This window comes from Cariama cristata, unplaced genomic scaffold (assembly GCF_000690535.1).
Source record: "Cariama cristata isolate BGI_N322 unplaced genomic scaffold, ASM69053v1 scaffold14917, whole genome shotgun sequence".
NCBI lineage: Eukaryota > Metazoa > Chordata > Aves > Cariamiformes > Cariamidae > Cariama > Cariama cristata.
The window spans coordinates 65,113-88,782 of NW_009625138.1; the positions used below are offsets into that span (position 1 = coordinate 65,113).

At 36.9% G+C, this 23,670-nt stretch overlaps 1 protein-coding gene across 1 annotated transcript in view; it reads right to left on the reverse strand.

Annotated features, from left to right (window-relative positions):
* CAMKMT (calmodulin-lysine N-methyltransferase) overlaps positions 1–23,670 on the reverse strand; it is a gene marked incomplete at its 5' end in the record, with an annotated part of 43,328 nt that overhangs the window by 14,577 nt on the left and 5,081 nt on the right. The window contains 2 exons of the mRNA XM_009703502.1: positions 2,829–2,903; positions 19,293–19,359. Of these exons, the coding sequence (XP_009701804.1) occupies positions 2,829–2,903; positions 19,293–19,359 (142 nt within the window). The remainder of the gene's footprint in view (positions 1–2,828; positions 2,904–19,292; positions 19,360–23,670) is intronic.

Sequence of the window (23,670 nt, forward strand, 5' to 3'; positions counted from 1 at the left end):
ACTATTTTTATTGTCAAAATCCTGAATGGTTAAATAATGACTAGCTTTCACAGTTTGCCTCTTATTTATTTTATAATCTAGTTGAGCTACTAAATTTAGCTGTTAACTAATAGACTGTCTGTTCTGGGAAATAACTTATTTTCCACCCCTGCACACAAGGTTTATGAAAGTCTGACTGTAAATATATGAATATAAACATATCGCTGCTTGTTGTAATCATGTACATTTTTACTTGAACCTCCATGTGGATTTGGAATATGTTTATGAATAGAGCTTGTTTTCATGTAAATGGGATCAAGCAGTACCACTGGTTAGCTATTCAGAGAATCAGACAATATCACCCTTGCTGGAAATACTTCAATAAAAATTTATCCATGTACCTAATATTTGAACTCAGATTTTTTGCTTTCTAGTTCTCTGTTCTAATCTCAGATTTTATTGACTGACAATGAGCTCTATGATGGTGTTAAAGTAAATGCAATCTATTCTATCTGTTTTCATCACTGCATACTTTAGGTTTCAGCTGAGGAGCTATAAGAAAAGATATATTTTTTTTTTCCTTTTCAATGGCAGCCCAAAAAATTCAGAGAGCAAAAATCCTGCTAACAGTTCTCAAGCCGATTCTGTATCTCGGAAGAGAAATACATGAAAATGAAAAGAAGATTCGAGTTTGATAGAGCATGGAACATTTTTTTCCCCAGCCTTTTCGTGTACCAGAAAACCTAGTGTCCATAACTAAAAGAATGATTTCTAAAAGAAACAAACAATAAAGGGATTTTCATGCTTATTAAACCATATATATGGGCACTTGCAACAAGAAAATAGAGACAATTTGCGAATAAACCCACATACTTTAAACTAACCTGCACGTTTCTATTTATTTTTTAGAAATCTATAAATATTTATACACTTACCTGCATCTTAAGTGCTTCAAAATAAATGTACAAAATGCAGGGATTGCAAATGCATTATGTATTTTACCTGTCACATTTGATTCTTTGTTTCCTAAAGAAACTACACTATTTCCAAACAGATCAGGAGGAATATTAGGCAAGAATATTACTGAAAAAAACAACTTAAGACTTGCTCCACTCTGCTGTACTCCCAGAACAAATAGGATGACATGGTGTGAATATCAAGAATACAAGAGATGGCACAGCCAGGTTGTTTTGATATTTGTGTGAAGAACAAATTTAACTCTAAATCTCTTGGCAAGACCTTGCTTCACCCACATAATCTGGAGAACACCCATATGTGAGCCTTGTCTAAGCCTCTGAGAAGACTGCTGCCCTCCTGCTCATGCCCGCCAGCACTCTGATCTGACTTTCATACTTAATCTGATCTAATCCTGTCCAGCATTAACTTCATCTGTGCAATGAAACCTGGAGTATCCATTCTAATATTTGGTGAGGAAGGCATTTACTAAATTACTTGCTGAAATCATATGGTGTTGTTTAGCTCCTTATTTTAATCAGATGATGCATCTCTGAGGCACATTATCAGCGATTAGTTAGAAACCCTTCTCTGTCCTTTTTGGGAACAAAGAACTTTTCTGAAATTAAATGCTAAGAGAAATAAAGCACTGTTGCATTCTGTCAACAAATAGGTATTAGAAAAAGGAAAAAAGATGACTAAACACACTTTCTCCAGTGCTGTACAAAACCAATAACTTTTCTGATATAAGAGTTTGCTTAAATAGCAAAATATGAAAGCAAAGCGAAAGAAAAAAAAAAGGGCTTTAGAGGAATATTTTATCAGAAGCCACTTAAAAAGAACATTGTTTAAAAAGACAATAGACAGCTTTGTACTTCCCTTTGCCTTTTTCCTTTAACTATTTCTTAGTAAGGTATAGAAATCTGCTGAACTGAGCCATCCTAGGAAGTTCCTGTTTTCAGAATTTGCTCTTTCACAACAGTTGTGTGCAACAAAACATAAACAGCTTTTTCTGTTTTGGACATTTAAAGGGTCAAGAGCAAATATCCATGAAGGAAAGACACATTCATTAAAAAATATCTACTCTCCTAAGTGAAATTTGCACATCTCTTTTTACACAGTCTCCATTTATATAACACCAATAATTAATAATGTACCATTTTTAAAGTTAGCACGCAGCAAATACAGCACAGCACAATTCTGCAAATCCAGTATCAGAAAAGGATTGTGTCAATAATCAAATCTATTTGCATAAATTATTAAACAATATACCGTATTGTAACCTGTATCTACCTTTTCATAAATTAAGTGCTGTACTCTTATTTTTTTACTAAGAATTCTCTTACAATTAACATGAGCCTGTATAAATAATATAAAGCCTATTTCTACAAATATTGCTGTCAAATTGATTTAAGAAACAGAATGTGATGGGGAAAAAAACGTTTTGAAAAGCTTTTTTTCCTCGGAAAGATTTTCCGGGGAGCAAAAAATATAACCCCTTATATCAATAGTCAGATCTTTCCTAAGAAGTAAGCTAATTGAGCTGTTTGTGTTGATAAACTCCCTTTTCTCCAGACTGTTCCTCACTGAGCCATAATTATTTGCAATTTGCCTAAGTCGTCCATTTACTGATACGTCAAGCATGAAACAGAGGCAATTCCAGAAAATGGAAATGCTTCTCAAAATCAATCTTTGGGAAATAATGTGGTAGAAGTTACTGTGTGATAGAAGACTACCTTATAACTGTCACATGGAGATGAATATTAATTTGTTGAGGTTAAGGTGGCTTTGTGCTTCATTTGTTGACTTTGCTTAGCCATCAGCAAGCAGCACAGTACAATTACTCCAGCAAAGCTATTTTTCTAACATGAGTTTTATGATTTTTATGTACTTACCAGTCAGCACACATAACAATGTCAAAATGTCCTTCCAGTTGAGAGACATCTGTCTCATTATCCCATCGTAAAATGCTAGAGGAAAAAAAAAGATTTTTTTTTTTTAAAAAAAGGGACTTACATTTTTTTCATCTTGAGATTTTTAAAGTATTAATATTATTCTTCTGTGACACAGAAGTATTTTTAAAAGTACACACTTGTTACTTTCAAATATGAATGTAAAAATATTATTCTCTACATTTTTAAGGTTTTAAATCTCAAAGCTAAAGAGATATTTTTTATTGTAACAGAAAGGCAATCCACACAGGTTCTGATGAGGGGATCACCAACAAATATATACATTTCTGAATTAGTGGCACATGTATGGCTTCAGATTTTTACCCCTTGACACCACTGCATGAGGAAGTGAAGTAAAAGTATCGACAATCTGAATGAAACACAAATTTGCAGAATAGATGTGAATTCATGGATCTCCGTTACACCTGGCAGGCAAGTCAGTTGTGTTTCTCATTGATGAAGTGAGCATCCACTTGGGCTGGAGGGAGGAGGGACAGGGAAAAAATGCCAGGCTTAACTTCAATGCCAGCTATGTTGCCTCAGGCACGCTTAAAAATATAGTGGTGCTGACTCTGTCAACACCTATTTTCTCACAGGTGATAAGTGATTTAATTCTAAGGCACCCAATAGTAGGCAAAAATGCACATATGTACAAAGTTCTTCTTTGTTTATAAATGCTGCTGATTTCTGTAGCTACCACAAAGAATTTCAGTACTTTGCTCCCATTAAAAAACAGCAACTAGTATTGGAATTTACTGCATACTTAAAATATCATTACCCCAAAGATTTAAAGCTGCATTTCTATTTCTAGGCTATTTTAAAAAACAGAATCTATCCTTCTTTTTCATTTTGTGGTTATTTATAATAGAAAGTAGATAAATATTTATGGGAAAAGCACTTGTGGGGGAAGGGTCTAATCTGATCTTGTCAGGTTGTGCATGCTTATCTCAGTTTTGTATGAGTCTTGACCAAATAGACCCTTTAGTCTTCCTGCAGCTATAATCTACTTCTGGTTAAAAGCCGTCTCCATTCACATTCTACTCCTAATATTTAACTGAGGATCAGTTATAATATGTTCATTCAGAAATGTTCCCTCAGTATACTGGAAAAAAGGAAATTTTATACATCAACTGTACTATATGCAAAAAAGGCTTGTAAATATGTAGATAGATAGATACAGAGCCGTAAAGAATTAAGGTACCACAATATACGTGTACATGTGCACAGACACAAAATCTGAGGGAGAATGCTTTTAAAACACGGAAATTATGAAAAGAGAGGCCCAGTTGGTTGGGAAAGCTTTGATTATGTGGGGCTCAGTGTAACGGAACAGATCAGGACCCATTAGCCCATTTGCCCTCCTGGAATTTACTGTGACAATCCAAAGAGAGAAAAGAGTAGATTAATTTAATTTTTCCCCCTCAAATTGAAAGTAATCCAGATTTTAGAAGCCTAGGTAGCTTTGCACACTGGCACGCAGCAGGCATCCAGTAGTGGAAAGTGACAAAGGAGAGTTCTCACTCTCAGCTGCTGGCTGCCTGCTGGCTACCAGCAGCTTTTTCAACCCTGTTTCCGTGGAAACTTAGGTTAGAATGGTGAAAATTAGGTAAAGGTAAGTTTTGTGGGTTTAAAGCACGCACTCTAATACTTCAAGAAATCCTGAAGCAGAACTGGAAATTGGTAGATGAACTGTGAGCCTTAAAAGGCCACCTTTGGTTCTCATTGCTACAGAAACAGAGATCTGATCAGTACCACTATAGGGATTTGAATTTTTTTTTTTTTTTAACCCGTATACTTACTATACTTCACACAAGCAGTTTGGAAGGCAGCACAGGTGCCTCCTCCTGGAAAAAAACCCCAACTCTCTCTCAAGTTACTGTCAAGTTCCCGTTGAGCATCCAAAATATAGCATTTTCTGTGCACACCTACTGTAGGCACAAAGGAGTTTGTGTGGGTAGGTAAAAGCTCAGAACCCGTAATGCTGTGCAAAATATGGAATCGACGAGTTACCAGGAGCATGAGCAGTGGTGCAACGTGACTGGCACCTGTGCTCTTTGAAGGAGTGAGCTAAGGGCCCCACACCCAGCCACAAGCCACTCTTCCTCCATTTTCCTGATCTAGCACCAGGGCCGCTCTTGGTCTCTAGCTTCAGTACAGCTGCATTCCTGAAGACATGATAATTATGTAAAGGCTAATGATAAATTTACATGCAAGACTTTCAAAATCAACTTTGTCCTAAATTTTCAAAAGGTACAGGAAAATCTTTATTCCTGTGAGGAAATAACCACGTCAAGTAAAGATAATTTCTATAAAATAAATACCAACAGGACTCATTCTGATCTCACTCAGGATGTATGCACGTTCGTGGGAGAGATGCAACTACAAGCTGTATATATTTATCCATGCTATCTTTAGCCAAATGCAAGTATGACTAGTAAGGGAAGCGCAGCTAGGGTATGTGAAGCTCAATACTGGCTGCAATTTCCAAAACTGTTTTGGTAGCTAACTGTGGGCTACCATATCTACACCTTTACCCATTTAATGGTTCCACAAATTTGCATAAGCTGCAATCGAATATCTGCACCCACACCTGTAAAGCAGACATGTTCCTACATATCAGGGAATCAGAAAGAATTCTGCTCAGAGTCAGCATTAGTACATCATCAACACTGATGTCAGAATCAGCCTGATTCTAAATTAGGATCAGCTATTTTGAATTCTAGTGCTGGTGAAAGTAGTGAATCAGAGTCAGGACATATACAAATACTATCAACTTGCCATACAAGCTCTTGTAATCCAAACACAATTCCTGAGTGTGGAGTACAGAAAAATCCACTGATATTGCAAAACAACTCTGAGAAAGGTAAATATGCGTATATGTGTATCTAAATGCATGTATCTATACGTAGTAAAGGGCTGAGAAGCAAAAACTTTTTCATGGACTATTGAGGATGTGACTCTTGGACTTAGTGGTCAGACCTAAAAGAAATACCGAAGGTACCATGAAGTAAGGGCTGATTGCACTTCCATTTAAAGAAAAGCAGTGCTAGGAAACACAGAAAAGTGTTAGCAACAGAAATCTGAAAATCTCAGTCTTTGTGAAGTTTCCTTAAAAAAAATAGACATAAGTGTAAAAATACCATACAACAAAAAATCTTTTAAACACCAGTATCATGTTGAGTGCCAACATGAAAAAAATGCAAGCCTTGTTAGTATTTTCCTCTTGTTCCCCCTCCAGTGATGATAAATTAGTGGACATAAACCACCCCTTTCTAAAGTCACTCTTCTTCCAGCAAAATAAGAAGTTTTAAAGCTATAATATTTTTATGTCTTTCTTTTGAGGAAAGACACTCCAGTACTAACAGCTGAAATTATTTTCTAAATTGGAAAAATGTGTTTTGCTCTGTATTCCTGTCCAAGCCACACCGTCAATGGCTTTTTTGTAAAAAGAAAAAAAACCACAAAAACCAAAACCAAAAACCCCAACATATTTAAGGCTGTGTAAACCCCATTCTTGCCGTTATTTTGTGCTGGCTTATTCAGCTCATGCAGGTTTAGCTTCTTGCAATTGAAAATAGGCAACTCTGTTTCAGCAGAAAAAGGTCTGAAACCTGCTGGAAACATAAAGCAGTCTGGGAGCTTTTTTTGGCTACAAGAACATTAAAAAATGAAATAGGATGCGAGGGAAAAACACTACTGCACTGTTCAGCTACTACTTAGGTCAAACTGATGGTGGCTGAAACTTGGTACCCGCTAATGGCTGCTTTATGGCCTGTATCAAATGAATTTGACCAGTTTTCAGAGGAAAAGTACCCACGTCAGAAACCTATTACTAGAATTAGCAATCTTGATGGTAGTCCTAGCAAAAAGGACAAGGACTGAATGAGCTATGGAGAATGAACTATCCTCTCACATGCAGAGGTGGCTTTTCCAGGTCAGGGATAAAGCATACTATCAAAATAGTGTGAGAAAATATGTACTGATGCTTTAGTTTCCTAGGTTGTCAACCTTACACCATTCTAAAGCAACAAATTCATTTAAAACAAAAACAAAAACAAAACCAAAAAACACAGAACACAAACAATCAAAGCATTTTTTCTTTTTTACCCCCTGATTTATCTTTTAAATTGACAAGCAACCCAGAAAAATGTGATTAGGTCAAGATAAAAAGAATTATAACAATAACAGAACAAAAAGATCAACTAGGAAAACAGAGACTTAAAGTACTACTAAGGTACCCCCAAACATTCCCTTGTATTTCAAAGAAAAAAAAAAACACAACAAAATAGCAAATGTTGCAGGGATATTTCTGGCAGCCAAGGTTGCACTTCCCATGTACAGTAATTCTCATTTACGGAGGATAGCCTGACAAATGTCGACACTCTTTTTCTTACACTGGTAAAGTATCTCAGCAACCTACAACAAAAGATCTGATTCTACCAGGTTTTTATTTCTCATGCAAAATTCCTCATTACTGTTATTATTCAACTTCTGTTACTCAGTGTTTGTCTTCCTAGTGTGTCTAGGCAGGTAACTTACATGAGAAAAAACAGGTTAAGTCTCTGATTGTTAAAACTTGAAACACTTCCAAGTCCCTCTCAGATGTTCTTGTGATGAATGGCACAGGTTATAGTAGCTTTCAAGTTAGCAGAAAAGTTGTTGTGCAGAAAAGACAAAAAATCAAAATTAGAAGAAAGGACAAAAGACATGAAAGCCTTACTTGCTTCAAAATGCATTATTAGTTTTAATAAAGATTAAAAAAAAAAGTCCCACTTAGCAGATGAACAGCTACCAAGAACCCCTATCTACCCACCTTTTCTTTTCAATTTTAATTTATGCTTCAGTCCTTGAAAAGCATTAGCATTGCTATGTATACAGGTTGAGGTAAAAGATTTTGGCTGGAGGTTTACATGAGTTTTTCTATGACATTAACCAAGCAAGTTCATTAACACATTAACATAAGGCATCATGAGAATGTTTCTCCACACCTTGATCTTTGTTTGAGATTCCTCAGTTTTGTATAAAGATCAAGAAGATGATTTTAATTTAGCATCAGAGGCAATGTGTACGTCTATCATTACAACTCCTCTGAGGAGTCTTGTCAATTTGCCTACTATCATTTCACCATCTTTCTCATTATATTCTCATTAGGTTGCTCTTATTTCTCTACCTTCTTTCACCTTATGCCTTTCTTAGCTTCACTGCTTCACTTTGCTTTGTATTCTTATCCATTATCCCATTTCCTACAGTGCATACCTGGTTTGAAGGGACCAAGGTTACATTTTCAACCACAGGTACCCAACAGCAACCATTCTATCTTTCCTCTCACATTTCTAAGCAGTTTGAATGTGTTATTTACAATTGCCGATGGACATTTCCTTCTAACAATCTCCTTGCAGGTTTCAGCAACTTCCACATCATTTATCTACTTTTGTCAAATTATACCAATGATTTTTCTCAGCTAGGCTCAAAATCTGCACTTCATCCTGATTCTCCTGGACCTATCTTCTCTCTTCAGTCCAGTAAAATCTTGCTATTCATTAGAATTTTTAATTCCACTATTTTCTGTTTGGGGTTTTTAAATTGGATCTTACATTTTTTTTCAATGCACTCTTCTAAACATTACCTGCAAATCTTTCCCACATTTCTGATAATTTCACAATATTCCACCTCAACCTCTTCTTCCTCTGAATTTTACTTCTGGGCTATCTCATCCATAAAAGCTAAACCCAACTATCCGATTCTGTACTTCACACTGTGTATCCAGACTCACAACTCAGTATTTTTCACAGCCTCAGTGAGACGCTCACCACCTCTAAAGTACAACAATGCAATGTTGTTACCACGTTTTCTTCATCCCTTTGGACATAACCATTAATTCCAGTCTGTAATCTAGGCTTATCTTAGACCTTCCTCTACATATGCATACCTCAGCTCTGTTCAGATTTTGCTTATTCTCTCTGCATAACACCTCTAAGAAGTTTCTTGTCTACCTCCTCAACTTAAACTGTTGACCATGTCATCATCACGTACATCTTAACATCAGATTATTGTTCTCTCTGCTCTTGGAAAATGTAGTCTTGTCCTATTAATATTTATTCAGTAGCCTCCTGCAAAGATTGTTTTTCTTGCCTACAACCCTGATCTTGTCACCTTTCTCTTTGTACTCCTCCAGGTAAGTTGCAAGTCTTCTTTTCCAAATGCTTCACAACAGTTCACTTCCCTATTTTTTCTCTCTCATTCAATACTGAAAGGACAAGTCCCCTCTTTAATCAGCCCTAATGTCAGTCTACATTTTCCACATAACTTTTCAAGCAAGCACCTTTACCATTTTCTTCCACTATGTTATCCATGAACATTCACAAACTTACTCCATTATCCTTGAAACTCTCCTTTACAATAGCACTTACAAAAACTGAAAAAGAGGCTAAGCTGCTCTTGTGCCTCCAACTCTGTCTATCATGCTGACCGCAGTTATCCTTGTTATCCTTCCTCACCATATCTATCTCTAGTCTTAGACCACTGATTCTTTAATACAAACTGCCTTTTTGTTCTGTGTTTATACAATGCCTGGTACAACAATTCATGATGACACCTCATCACATTAATGTGGTAATACAAAAGAAGAAAAAAATACCAAAACGAACTATGGGTCCCTTCTAACTTGAGATATTCTATGATTCTGTCTAGGTTTTCCTGCCTAAAAGGTCCTTTTCAAAAGTGTATGATAAATTTATGTGTTTCCTTTATTCCTTACTCTGAGAACATATTTTTTCTCTCTTATTCTGTACAACATATTTTGCTAACATTCAGATGGAAACATTACAGTTTTGTCTTCAAAAATAACAGTCCTAACACTTACACGTTTGCTGAATATCAAAAGCTACTAAATTTTTGGGACATAATAAATACACTGCATGTAAATACAACAGTTGCAGAATAAAGTTTTCCATTTTGTAGACACACCACAGCCCAACATTCAGCACAAGTGTGGCTATTTTTTTAAAATAAGTGAGAAGATCTTGTATAAAAATGTTATTAATAAAAAAATACCACTGGTGTTTATGAATTTGCCTTTTTGCATCCCTCATCTACATCAGTATATTCTAAATCAGTCTTTATTTAGGAGATTGACTACTGGTTTTAGCAAGGTTCACGCAGTACGTTATGCACAAAATGGATGGTTCTCACATTCCAATTCAGACCGATATGGTATAAAAAGATACATCATTTCAAAATGCAAGACAGCATAAACACGTGGCACAACCATACTGGTAGGATCAGTTAGTGAAACTCTCGTAAAGGTTAGTTTTGGGTAAAAATATGAAAGAAAAGAAGACAGTTTCTTGCTTTATGAAATTAATATAGGGAGGATAACCAAGGGAACAAGATAAAAACCCCGAAGAATGTGAAGTGAACCAGGCAGGTCCAGAAGGACTGAATGGGTGAAAAAATTAAAAAAGCAGAGAAGATGTAATTCACAGGTGCTTAAATTCTGAGAGGAGAAGGGATCACAATAAACATCCAAGATTTCAAATTTCTGTATCAAGCCCTTATATATTAGGAAATTAATACATGTTTCAGAAAGATATCCAACTTGATTTAAACACAATCACTGCTTAAGAAACTACCACTTCCCATGGAAAGATGTTCTAATGTATTATCATTCTCTCTGTCAAATCTCATTTTTTTCTAGACTGAATTTGTCTAGATTCAATTTCTACATCTTGTTAGATATTTGTAAGCCAGATTAAAGAGTGATCTTCTATCAAAGATTTTTTTCCCCCATGACACTTTCAGATCAAAATCAATTCATTTCTTAACAATCAAGTCATTTCTTTGACAAGTAAACAGAACTCTTTAACTCTCTCGTTTCCAGACCAATTCACTCTTCTGCCTCTTTCCTGAATCCCATTAATTTTCAGTATCCTTGGTTAACATTTGAATAACTGAATATTAATTGAATAGTAATGAAATAAACAAAGAGAACACTGTAAGCATCATTCTGTCAAAATTTAAAGTTTGTCCCAAATTTCCTATGTCACAGAATCACAGAATCAATTCGGTTGGAAGAGACCTCTGGCATCACCCAGTCCAACCTTTGCCCTAACACCACCATGTCAACTAAATCACGGCACTAAGTGCCACATCCAGTCTTTTCTTAAACACCTCCCTGGGCTGCCCATTCCAATGCCTAATGACCCTTGCTGTGAAGAAATGCCTCCTAATGTCTAACCTGAACCTCCTCTGGCACAGCTTGAGACTATGCCCTCTTGTCCTGTCACTGGTTGCCTGGGAGAAGACGCCGACCCCCACCTCACTACACCCTCCTTTCAGGTAGCTGTAGAGAGTGATATGGTCTCCCCTCAGCCTCCTTTTCTTCAGGCTGAACAATGCCAGTTTCCTCAGCTGCTCTCCATCAGACTTGTGCTCCAGACCCTTCACCACCGTCGTTGCCCTTGACACTGCAGCACCTAAGCTCTTTCTTGAAGCGCGGGACTCAAAACTGAACACAGTACTCGAGGCGCGGCCTCATCAGTTCCAAGTGCAGGGGTATGACCACTTCCCTGGTCCTGCTGGCCACAGTATTCCTGATACAAGCCAGGATGCTGTTGGCCTTCTTGGCTACCTGGGCACAGCTGCTTTAGTCGGCTGTTGACCAGTACCCCCAGGTCTTTTTCTGCTGGGCCACTTTCTAACCACTCTTCCCTCAGCCTGTAGCGCTGCATAGGGTTTTTGTGGCCAAAGCGTAGGACTCGGGACTTGTTCTTGTTGAACCTGATGCCGTTGGTCTCAGCCCATCGATCCAGCCTGTCCAGATCCCTCTGCAGAGCCTTCCTACCCTCCAGCAGATCGACACTCTCACCCAACTTGGTGTCATCTGCAAATTTACTGAGGGTACACTCGATCCCCACGTCCGGATCATCTATAAAGATATTAAACAGCACCAGCCCCAAAATTGAGCCCTGGGGAACACTGCTAGTGACTGGTCGCCAACTGGATTTAGTTCCATTCACCACAACTTTCTGGGCCCAGCCATCCAGCCAGTTTCTTACCCATTGAAAAGTCTACCCATCTCGGCCATGAGTAGCCAGTTTATCTAGGAGGATGCTGTGGGAGACCATGCCAAACGCTTTACTAAAGTCTAGGTAGACAACATCCACAGCCTTTCCCTCATCTACTAAGCGGGTCACTTTGTCATAGAAGGAGATCAGATTGGTCAAACAGGACCCGCCTTTCATAAATCCATGTCTGTGGCAAAGATTAGCTGAGAGTGCCTGTGAAGGAGAGAGCCTACTGAAAGTGTGTAAAACATGTTTGATGACTGTCTATTAAGGTAGAGCCAAGGTAGGCAAAGAAGGGTAGACAAAGGTACAATGGTAACAACAGGAACCAGGAAACAATGTAAAAGTTGGCTAAAAAGACAGATACACAAAAGAGCATAAGAATCAAATAAATAATCTTCAGTTCTAACATCTCGTGGACATTTTCCTTTAAAGCCCTGGGAAGAAAGATGTAAGTTTTCTCATATCAGTGGTCTCCACTTAGTTTTTCTGTCCACTCCATGAGAGTACAAGAGGGATAGTTTTACCAAAAGCATGCTTTTAAGCTAACAGGAGAACATCACAAAATAGCCAAAGATTCGAGAAAGAATTATTTAAAATAATGCAATGCTATACTTTCAGCCAGCACCTAGATTTTCTCCCTGTTCTTCCAAGCACACAGAAATTTCTAACAAAAACAAAGCTTGCTAACTTTTCCATTTTTTCTTTTTATATATTTTTATGTGGTCATATAAAGAAGACAGATAAAACTACAATCCAATTTAAAATAAATTGCAACTTTATTAAATCAACACAACTGAGTCAAATACACCAATAGGAGAGGCTTGGAAGATGGTGAAAGTCAGCTGGTATGGTCAAACGGTACAGAAGGTTATCAGAAATAAGATGTCATTCCTCAGAAAGTTGAAGTCACACCCAAATGAAGAAAGGATCACAAACTTGTAAAATTAAATATAATAATAAAATTAGGCATGCAAAAAAAGAATGTACTCTTCTTTTTGTTCTAAATCTTCCTACCAGCTGATAATCAGGATGTAGAATGAGCACTCACAGAGGATAACATTTCAGAGAGGTGAAATTAATTCTTTGCATCACTGTTGACTGTAGAAGAAACTGAAGACAATTTCACCACAGAAGTCTTTTTTGATATGTCTTCTGTAAAAGGAAGTCCTACTTTATAAACCTTGAGCTCTTCAAAGGTGTCAACAAGTATTCAGATCAGGGTGATCTGGCTCCTTCTGATTCCAAAAGTCTATTGCCAAAGACCCTCACCAACAATATTTAAGGAAAGTAGACAGCCGCTGGAGAAGAGTCCTGGCATGGCTAAATAATAGAACAAAAGACAGGGAAAAGGGTAGTAGTAAATGGTCAGTTCTCACAATGGAGGGAGATAATCAGTGGAGTTCCCCCTGGGACCTGTTCTATTCAACATGTTTACAAGGATGAGCACTGAGGTGGCAAAGTTTACTGATGCTAAGAAGTTATTCAAGATAGTAAGGAAAAGAGCTTACTGTGAAGAATTGCAGAAGGATGAAACTGAGTAATTGGACAATAAAATGACAGACAAAATTCAGTGTGGATAAATGCAAAGTGCACAAGGGGAAAATAATTCTGGCTTGATAAAGAAAATGAAGTTCTCCAAACTGACCATCACTGAAAAGCTCCTGATGTTGTGACAGATAGTGTCATGAAAATATTAGCTCAGTGCTCAACTGCAGTCAAAATAGCAAATCATCGTTATGCATTTTTAAAAGAGGAACAGAAAGCATAATTATTCCACTACATATATCTATCATTTATGCACACTTTGAATGTAATATTGATCACCTTCATCTGAAAATGAGTAGACTGAAACTGGAAAAGATATAGAGCAGGGCAATGTATGATCAGAGTATGATCAGAAGTATGGAATGGTTGCCATGGGAGTTGAGTTTTCTGTGACAGAAAACTACAAATTCACAATGGTCATGAACAGACAGACTGTTCATTGTTTCCTCCCACACATACATAAAGTGATCAAATTAAGAGAGCAGGAACCAGGAGCCTTTTCTTTTTAACCAAGGAGCAGGAAACGTTCCTTTTGGCAGCTTCCTGCTTGCCAATAGATGCTGTCATGCAAGAGTATTACATGCTGGGACCGGTGCTGTTTAATATCTTCATCAATGACATGGACAGTGGAATCGAGTGCACCCTCAGCAAGTTTGCAGATGACACCAAGCTCAGTGGTGTGGTTGACATGCCTGAGGGACGGGATGCCATCCAGAGGGACTTGGACAAGCTTGAGAGGTGGGCCCATGAGAACCGCATGAGGTTTAACAAGGTCAAGTGAAAGGTCCTGCACCTGGGATGGGGCAACCCCCAGTATCAGGCTGGGGGATGACGCGATTGAGAGCAGCCCTGCGGAGAAGGACTTAGGGGTGCTGGTGGATGACAGGCTAAACATGAGTCAGCAATGTGCAATCGCAGCTCAGAAGGCCAACCGCATCCTGGGCTGCATCAAGAGAAGTGTGGCCAGCGGGTCGAGGGAGGTAATTCTGCCCCTCTACTCTGCTCTGGTGAGACCCCACCTGGAGTATTCCATCCAGCTCTGGAGCCCTCAGCACAGGAAAGACATGGACCTGTTGGAGAGGGTCCAGAGGAGGGCAACGAAAATGATCCAAGGGCTGGAGCACCTCTCCTATGAAGACAGGCTGAGAGAGTTGGGGTTGTTCAGCCTGGAGAAGAGGAGGCTTTGAGGTGACCTCATTGCGGCCTTCCAATACCTGAAGGAGGCCTATATGAGAGATGGGGACAGACTTTTTAGCAGGGTCTGCTGTGACAGGACAAGGGGTAATGGTTTTAAACTAAACGAGGGTAGATTTAGACTTGACATAAGGAAAAAATTTTTTACAATGAGGGTGGTGAAGCACTGGAATACGTTGCCCAGAGAGGTGGTGGAAGCCCCATCCCTGGAGGCATTCAAGGTCAGGCTAGATGGGGCTCTGAGCAACCTTATCTAGTTGGAGATGTCCCTGCTCACCGCAGGGGGGTTGGACTAGATGACCTCTAAAGGTCCCTTCCAGCCCAAATGATTCTATGAGGAGACTGGAAAAGTACCTGGAAGAAAGGGATTCCTTTAGGGTTGTTAAGCTGACAAACACAAGTTCAATAAATATGTTTTCAAAAATGTGTTCAAAAAGTTTGACTTTAGCAACACTCAGGTCATTTTGATGAATGAAAACAAAGAGAGAGTCTTTATTAAGGCTGCCCTATCTTGATGGAACCTGTTACATGACCAGTTGAAATCAAGAAGGTTAGAAAGTTGGCATATTTTAAGAACCTTGCAGTAAGGTAAAATATTCACGTGTTGGCAGTTACAGAGAAAGAGGTAATTAATATAAGAACAGAATTAGGATGATACAGTTCAGTGCTCTGTCATTGAGACCTCATCCACTATTATACCGGATGCCATTTAGTCTTTAGAAAGCCTTTTTTTTTTTTAGGTTTAATTCTGGAAGCTTGTAAATTCATTACATTTGTAAGGAATACTAAAATCTCGCATAAGATTATAACCTATCTGTTAACCTTTAAGGAGAAAGAATTGTCACTTTTGGTGACATGGTCATAAATTCTTGATGTGGGTTCTAATGTTGACTATAGAATGAACAAAGAGTGCATCATGCCACAAGCATTTCTCTTACTCACTTGATGTTATATGTACTTGTTTACAGTCTCATGTAGTATGTAATCTCTCTGAGGTAACTCTTAGCAAAACAAGAGACTTGACCACAGCTAAAACTCACAGATCTCATATCAACAATAAGTATACAAATTTTGTTCTTAACAGATTCAGTCTTCTCAGACAAGGGAATCTGAAGGAAGAACAAATTCCCTGGTAGGTAAGACAGAAAGAGTCTATTAACCTTTAGAATAAACTGCAACCCTTCCTCTTTGATAAAGCTTTTCCATCAAGACATTTGTAACAACAACAATTTTTCAAAATTCTGCTACCCAAACCCCTGCTTCAGGAAGATTTTCCTATTAAAATAAAGAGAAGAAAAAGAGCAGTTTCCTTGATTTTGTTAGTGCTAATTTAATCATTGGTGGACATGTTCAAAACTGATATAATGCATGTCAAACTAATAGCAGTTGACGGTACAAAGACTGCTATCAGGATAACTCATATGCTAAGTTATGGGGTAAACAACGTGATTCATGGGTAATTTTTGAAGTGTGAAAAAAAAATTGTCAAAACCCATAGATGGTATTAATAATTCACATTAGTCACTATAAGTAACTTAGTGGCATTACTGTATCTATTTCCAGTAAGCGTAAACAATAAATTCTAAACATACCCATGGAAGCTAAAAATAAAATAGAATTGTATATCCACTGCTGAAGTAAACTGTTTACTAAATATCTATTATTACATTATAACACATAATATGACAAACTGCCAGTTTGGCTTACATTACTGTACCTTTAAACAATAATCAAGAGTTGGCAGAGAGCTAGATAAGTGCTCATTTACTGCATTTTGTATAAATCTAAATAAATATATGTATGGCAGGTTGTCCTAATCTAACTTTTCTTGGCTGATACTGGATTGTTCTTTTTTGTGCCATACATTTTTTGGCATATTTTCCAAGTCTAGACTTAAATGTCTGGAACAGTCACAAACTGACTCTCATACTGATCATTTCTGGTCCAAGTGCAAGGAAAAGAGCACAAGATCCCGATGTCAGATGAAGGTGCAGTGAGAAGGATCTATTCTGAATTATCTTTTGTATGGAAAGAACCCTGTAACTTTGCAGTGGACACTGTGCAAAGTTACAAAACTGGACACTGTTTAAATGATACGTTTGAATGAGGAACCTGCCTTGTCCAGATTAAATTAATGTTGCAGTAAGTCACTTAAATACATCACTATATTCATTTGCCTGCCAGCTCTGATCAACGTAAAAGAAGTCGCCTAATGTCACTTTGCACGCCAGTGTTGCATCCTTCCCTACAAAACACTACATTTTCTTGTGGTTTTTTTCCTCCCATTATTGTTATATAACTAAGGTTTTCAGTTGTAGGAAAAGTGAACAGGGCTACAGTAATAGTTCAAATTTGTGTGTGTGTGGTACAGGGTGCTTAACTGAGGAATTTTCACTAAGGAGAAGATAGAGTAATTGGGTCTAAAATAGTCCTTTAGAGAATTATAATCCCAGGTACACAGATTTTAGTTTCTTCAAGGCCTGGAGAAGTGATCAAATAACTTTGTTACTGCCTTCATCACATGTCAGTGCTGAATCTGAAGGACTGATCCATCTCTTAGCACTTCTCAAATAACTAACCAAAGCATAACCTTAATTTTGACAGGAGAAATCAAGTATGAATGTGTATAAGATAAAGAAATACAAGATGATCCTTATTTTGGGGATTAGAGAGTCATTTGAATATTATTTTATAAAACTTTACACTGTTACAACAAATCTGAAGAAGACTTAAGAATGTAGAACTAAAAATCAACTTATGTTGATTATAATGAGCCTTATGTTTTTACATAGTACTTGAGTTTATTTTGTAATTTAATTATTTTATTTATGCAAATTAGGCCCCAAACGCTATTGCACTCAAGAAGTTAAACACTTGACATTTTTCCTCCTTAAAATGCAACATTTTATGATGTCTAGAAATGTTTATTAATTAGTGATTATTAACACCCAGTAAACAACATCATGTCTTGTAAAAACACAATCTTTCTTCACAGCATGAGGCTGAAATCTATTATTCACTGATTCCATATGCTGAAATACACTCAAATGATCACAAATGACCTTAAGCATTAGATAAATGTAAATGAGGACAGGGTAGAAAATGTGCTTTTGATTGATATCTAAAAGACCAGGTTTGAAGTCTTGACAAGGAATGGAATCTGAAATCTCATACAAAATAGACAGCAACTGGAAATCAACAAAATCTAAGCTTCTGGATGGACGTACCACACAGACTCTCCTCAGCAGGGATGAGTGGCTGAGGCTGCTCACAAGGAGAGTTCAGCACATGGAACCTGAAAGACCATTCCTGGGGCCGACATGGCCTCTGTCTACTTGGCAGGCGCTTATTAGGATGCAGAGATATATCTCTAAGTTATATGCACGTACACCCTAATGAAGGCAGAATTTTTCTAACCCTAAGTGCTCACTTAAAAGAACTTCTCTACACAGAAGGGCTACATAAGCATAGGGATAAATGATGTGAATGATAGCCATTAAAACTGTATGGGTTTAACCCTCTATGTTAATAAGCTTATTCTGCTGTAACCACTTGCCTTTCTCAGCTCTTTTTCAGCTTTACTTTTGTCACTTTGAGAAGGTCTGAGAGCCCTTCTGGAATGAGAATCGTCAAAAAAAAAAAAAAAAAGATTTAGACACACAAATAAGAGTGCACTATTTACTCTTAGATAGCCTTCTCTAAGCACATTCTAATTCTTAACCCTATACCACAAATAGGAAGTACTTTGCAATTTACTTTTAAAATACTACAAGAGATGAACACAGTTCAAATTTTCAGTTGCTTCTAGTCCCTACTATACCTGGAGATGGCTCAATGAAACAGTTAAACAGCTAACCTCAGCAGCACCACCTATTACAGGGTGAGTCAGGAAGGGCTCTGGAGACGATCTGAAATCACATTCTCTGAACCTCTACAACGCTCACCCTCCAGAGCACGCCTTCAGAGCTAACTCAGAGACAACAGAGCTGGTGCATTATGAGAAAAATGATGGGTGCGCCCTGCACTTGAGGACATAGTCAACGAGAGAAAGGGCCCAGCATGCTGTGCCTGGCTCCAATGCTCCCCACCTGTCCTTGCAGTGACAACTTGATACTGATTGCACAGAGAGGATGACCAAAAAACCTCCCATGGATGCTCCGACAACATCTACCTCAGGGGCAAACGGGATTTGTTGACGTTCTGAAATCTGAGAGCTATTAAAATGAAACCTGCCAGTGATTTAAGTACATTCATTCCAAGCCTCACATTCAGTACAATGAGTAATGTTGATTCTGAAGCAGCCAAATTTCAACCATGCACTAAACCACAGCTTGAAGAGACACAGTGTATATTAAAAAAAATAAAGAGAGGTTATGTCACCAAACTAATCATGCTGTATTTGCTATGTTAAAAAGCAATTAACACTTTTTTAATACTTCCAAATTTCTGTCTTGCATCACTTACCTACTTACATTGTATACACATCTGTGTCAGCATCAGTAATACAGGTCACACTTTCACACTTTTGCATACATTTCGCATTTATATTAAATACACAATTACATGTAAGAATGAGTAAACCAGTTTAGTAGAATCTTACCAGCTTGACACTTTCTGAGCCTTAAATACACCTGCATTCTGGTTTCTTGTGATGATGTCACTTACATCTGTAGCATATTCGTTAAGAATTATCTACAAAAGTAGAGCAGTAATAAAAACAATAAAAAATACTTTTTTCCATTGTTAATACCTTCATAATGTCTTTTATCTGTTTAGTCTTCTTTAATCTGTGCTAAGAGTCAGTCTTTTTTCACAGGCATAAATTTTACATCGCTACTCCAGCACATCAGCCATATATATCTGTTCAGCAACTAGCTCTTGTTGTCTACCTTGATTTACTGTTTCATTTTAAGAATTGCTAGTCCTGTAGCTATAGAGGGAACTGAAAAAGACTTCCCATACCTTACATACATCTAAAGGCAACTATTGTTTACAAATATAAGAATTACAACCATGGTGAACAGAAATTTTCTAGCACAGACAGTTAATGTCCTGTTTAGTTTGTGCTGCTTTCGACTGTATCACTAGATCACAGTGCTGAGATTTTGGAGGCTTATGGGTTTTGAGTACCTGCCCTGCCACAAGACACATATTTTTGTTCCTGGATCTGCCTGGGTGAAATCCAACACACAACGGGAGCATCTTAACCTATAGGCAAGGGAATTTCTAGTCCATTTGCTTTCTTGAGAATGGTTTGGAGGCACCATAAAAGACAGTACAAAGCAATAAATGCCTTTTCTTCCCCATAGGCACTGCAACAGTGCCTCAGCCTCATGTCTCAATGCCTCAGCCTCATGTCTCGGCTTCTTTCAGTTTGGAAGATTAGGTCACAAATTTGGGGAGCCATTCAGGCAGGTCAAAGCAAGGACTGTCAATGAAAAGTTTCAAAGGAAGCTGTGCCCAGTCATCTATGCCTAGAAAGATAACCTCCATAATCAATCATTTCTGGTTAGTGAGAAGCCATTGAAAGGAAAAGGTGTAGCAAGTAACCGAAAACGATGAGAATACTAAATGTCATCCAGTGCGAATCCATACATATTTGAACGATTCACTCTCAAATATAAAAAAAATCTTAAACAGACATTTTTGGTAAAGATGTCAATGATCCCTCTTTCTTATTGAAAGTACTGGAAATCTGATGCTAATTACGAGGATGTTTCTAGGTGCACAAAATATGTTGAATTCTTTGCAAGTGCCCTTATAAGAAAATTGAATTCTAGTGTCAGGCTAATTTAAAATATCACTGATGTATCTCTTTATTTGCTTTGCTGAAATCACATAATTGGCCTTCCTAACACAGCCGGCTATTTAAGAAAAGTTATTTTAGGAAAGCTTCTATCCAAACAATGTAAGAGAAGACAACTGATATTTGGTGAAACCAAAAACTAGAAATTGAATGACAGAAAACTGGTTTAAACAAATCTCTGCAGTCTGGATGTGCCTTTTAAATCTTTTCCACAATATGCAATGAGAAATAGTAATGAATGGTCTATACCTGCGAAGCAAAAGGAAGGCAAAAATAATTCCATGAGCAAAGCATGCCATTTTTAAGTAGAGGCAGAAGTAACATTGTTGATAAATTAGCTACACTGCACTTAAATTATATAACTGAACAAAACTATTAATAATTGTTGTAAACGTGATAACACTAGCTTTTTTAAATAATTTATGACCCCATGTCTTCAGGCATTCAGGCTGAACATGACCTTTCTAACCTAAATTTCCCAGGACTGTTGAAAGATCCATACAGTATATTTTAATGGCCATTATACTGCACAGCAACAATGTTTTGTATTATTGATGCTTTCAGACAGTAGTTCAAGTCACTAGTGCATGGTGTGAAATAGAGCTAAGGCAGAAGGTACACAGCATCTCTGAAACAGGAGACAATTTATAATAAAAATGAACCTCATTTTTGGATTTGGACATGTCGAACCGAGTATAGATGCTTCCAGTGTTCTGGGGAAACAGAATTTGATGTTGATGACTATGTCATAGATATTACCTAAGCTGGAAAATTTGTATCTGAATGCATATCACCCAAAATAACAAAGGGGGATGAATCTGATAACTTCGCCTATGTATATCTTTATTATTCACTTGAAATATCTAAATCTTTCTTTTTAATACTTTATTTAAATGATCCTGAAAGAACTCAGATAAAACACACTAAACTAACAATAAAGTTTCAAACAAAGCTGCAAAAGCAATAACATCTGCCTTTATTTTATTGATTTTGCAATATAAATGATCTGTTAATCAATTAAAATCTGCCCATGATAAGCAAAAGGAGAGTGAAGTCTTTTAAATGGACTAGTGACTCAAATCATAATATCCTTTTAAAAACCTCCATAAACCTCATGCATAAGACCATTGATTAATATAAAATATAGCTATACATTTCACAGTTAAATGGTTAAAATGACATCAATGATTTGAAATTAAAATATTTGTAAATTGTTTTAACTTGTAACGTTTCAATAACATATCCTAATATAGATATTGAAAACATACATAGTGAATACTTCACGTAGCAGTATGAAATGAAGAATAATATAAAGAATGTCAAAAATTAAAAGAAAAATCAAGTCCTCAAAAGCTTGAGACTTCACAAAGTAAAGCTGTTAGTTACGCTCACTGAATAGCGATAACAACAACAAAAACAACAATAATTATGATGATGATGATAATACAAAGGCAGATTCTCAGATGCAATGCACTATTGCCAGGTCGATTTTCAATTACATTTCACTGATGTATTCATTTGTTTCTTAATGTGCTCATCTTGCCCATTAAGAATAATTAGCAGGCTTGCTTGGTGATTTCCTGGCTTCTGACAGTGATTTTTTTTCTTTTTTGTTGACAACCACTTTTACTTTTTGGAAAGTAATTTTTGGATATTATAGTATGACTGGCATGTAATTTAAGCTTCCTAAGAAATTTAAAGGGAAGATGTAAATAGTAATTTTTAAACAAGATTATTTTAATCTATAATACCTACACAAAAAGCACAATACTAGGCATTAACTATTCCTGAAGAGTAGAATCTAGAAAAGAAAACAGTATTTTATCCCACATTAATTTAATTTGGTATGCTATACAATTAAAAAATAACATCAGCAATAATAAAAATTAGCAGAAATACATCATTTGTAGTCTGTGGCACTTGAGGCCAAATACTATTTCCAATCTCACTAAAAATTCTTACTGATTTCAGTGAGTCTGGGGTGGCTGAAACAGATCTAAATTTAGTATAAACTTCTGTTATAGCTAGTCACTATAGAAAAGAACGTAAAAGGAAATTAGCATAAGACAGATAATGAAATTACTACTGAAGTCCATAAAACACATAAAAAGCAACGTAAATTTCATTCTGTGCACTTTTAAGAATATATTCCACCTACACTGTAAAGTTCTTAGTCTGCTGCACTTTGGCACCCTGCTAATATTAAGCCCATTGTAAAATCCAACACAATAAAGGCACTTTGAATGCTGAGCCTTCAGAGCACCAAATGTTAAAAAAAGAAAAATAAATTCCTGTTAGAGCCTTCCACCAATTGCTTCTCTGAAAGGGATTCACTGAGTGAATGCAGATGAAGACTTCTTGTAAGACTTTTGGAAACAAAAGATATTTCTAAAATATATTTTGAAAAACTAAGGTGTGCTAATTAGATGACATTAACAGTATCTTTTTCAAGGAACAAAAGCACTCAATTTGTTTAATTCCAAAGACTAAGTGAATACTTTTAGCACTCACCAATTTTCCTTGCTATAGAAGACTTCTAAATTTCAAAAAAGTTCAGGTATGTTTATGGAATCTGCTATGCAAGATATTTGCTGACTTGATGATTACTGAGCTCACCTGAAGGTTCCTGTGGGTAAAATGACCTTTTGTTAACTACCTATGCTTCTATAAAACACCACTTTGTTTTGTTAGGCTAGTTTTGAAACACTTTTTTTCTTCCACATTTTTTATCTTTATAATGACATAGAAGAAAGATTGGAAGGGGTGATGCTGATTAAAATACACAGAATAACGAATACTTCCTCCTCAAGAAATGACTATAAAAAATAAGAATCCCTGGAATATAACTGAGAACTTGCATTTTCAAGAAAAAGGAGACTTTTATAAGGCTTCCTTCAAGTTTTGAAAGATACGATCTAGGATTAGCTGTTTTTTCCATGAAATTGTCAAAGTGTTGTAAGCAATTATAGTTAACTCAGTTACCTCTGAGAAAGTCTTTTTAAATATTATTGCACTGCAATGTCTCCTGTTTCAACACTCATCAGCAACTCCACTTTTTTTTAAACCACAAATTAGTTTAACTTATTTTTTTCACTAAGTACTTGCTATGTTAGTTCTCAAATACATACAAAACTGAAATCTGAATAACTCTGATGATGCAGTGGCCAAAACC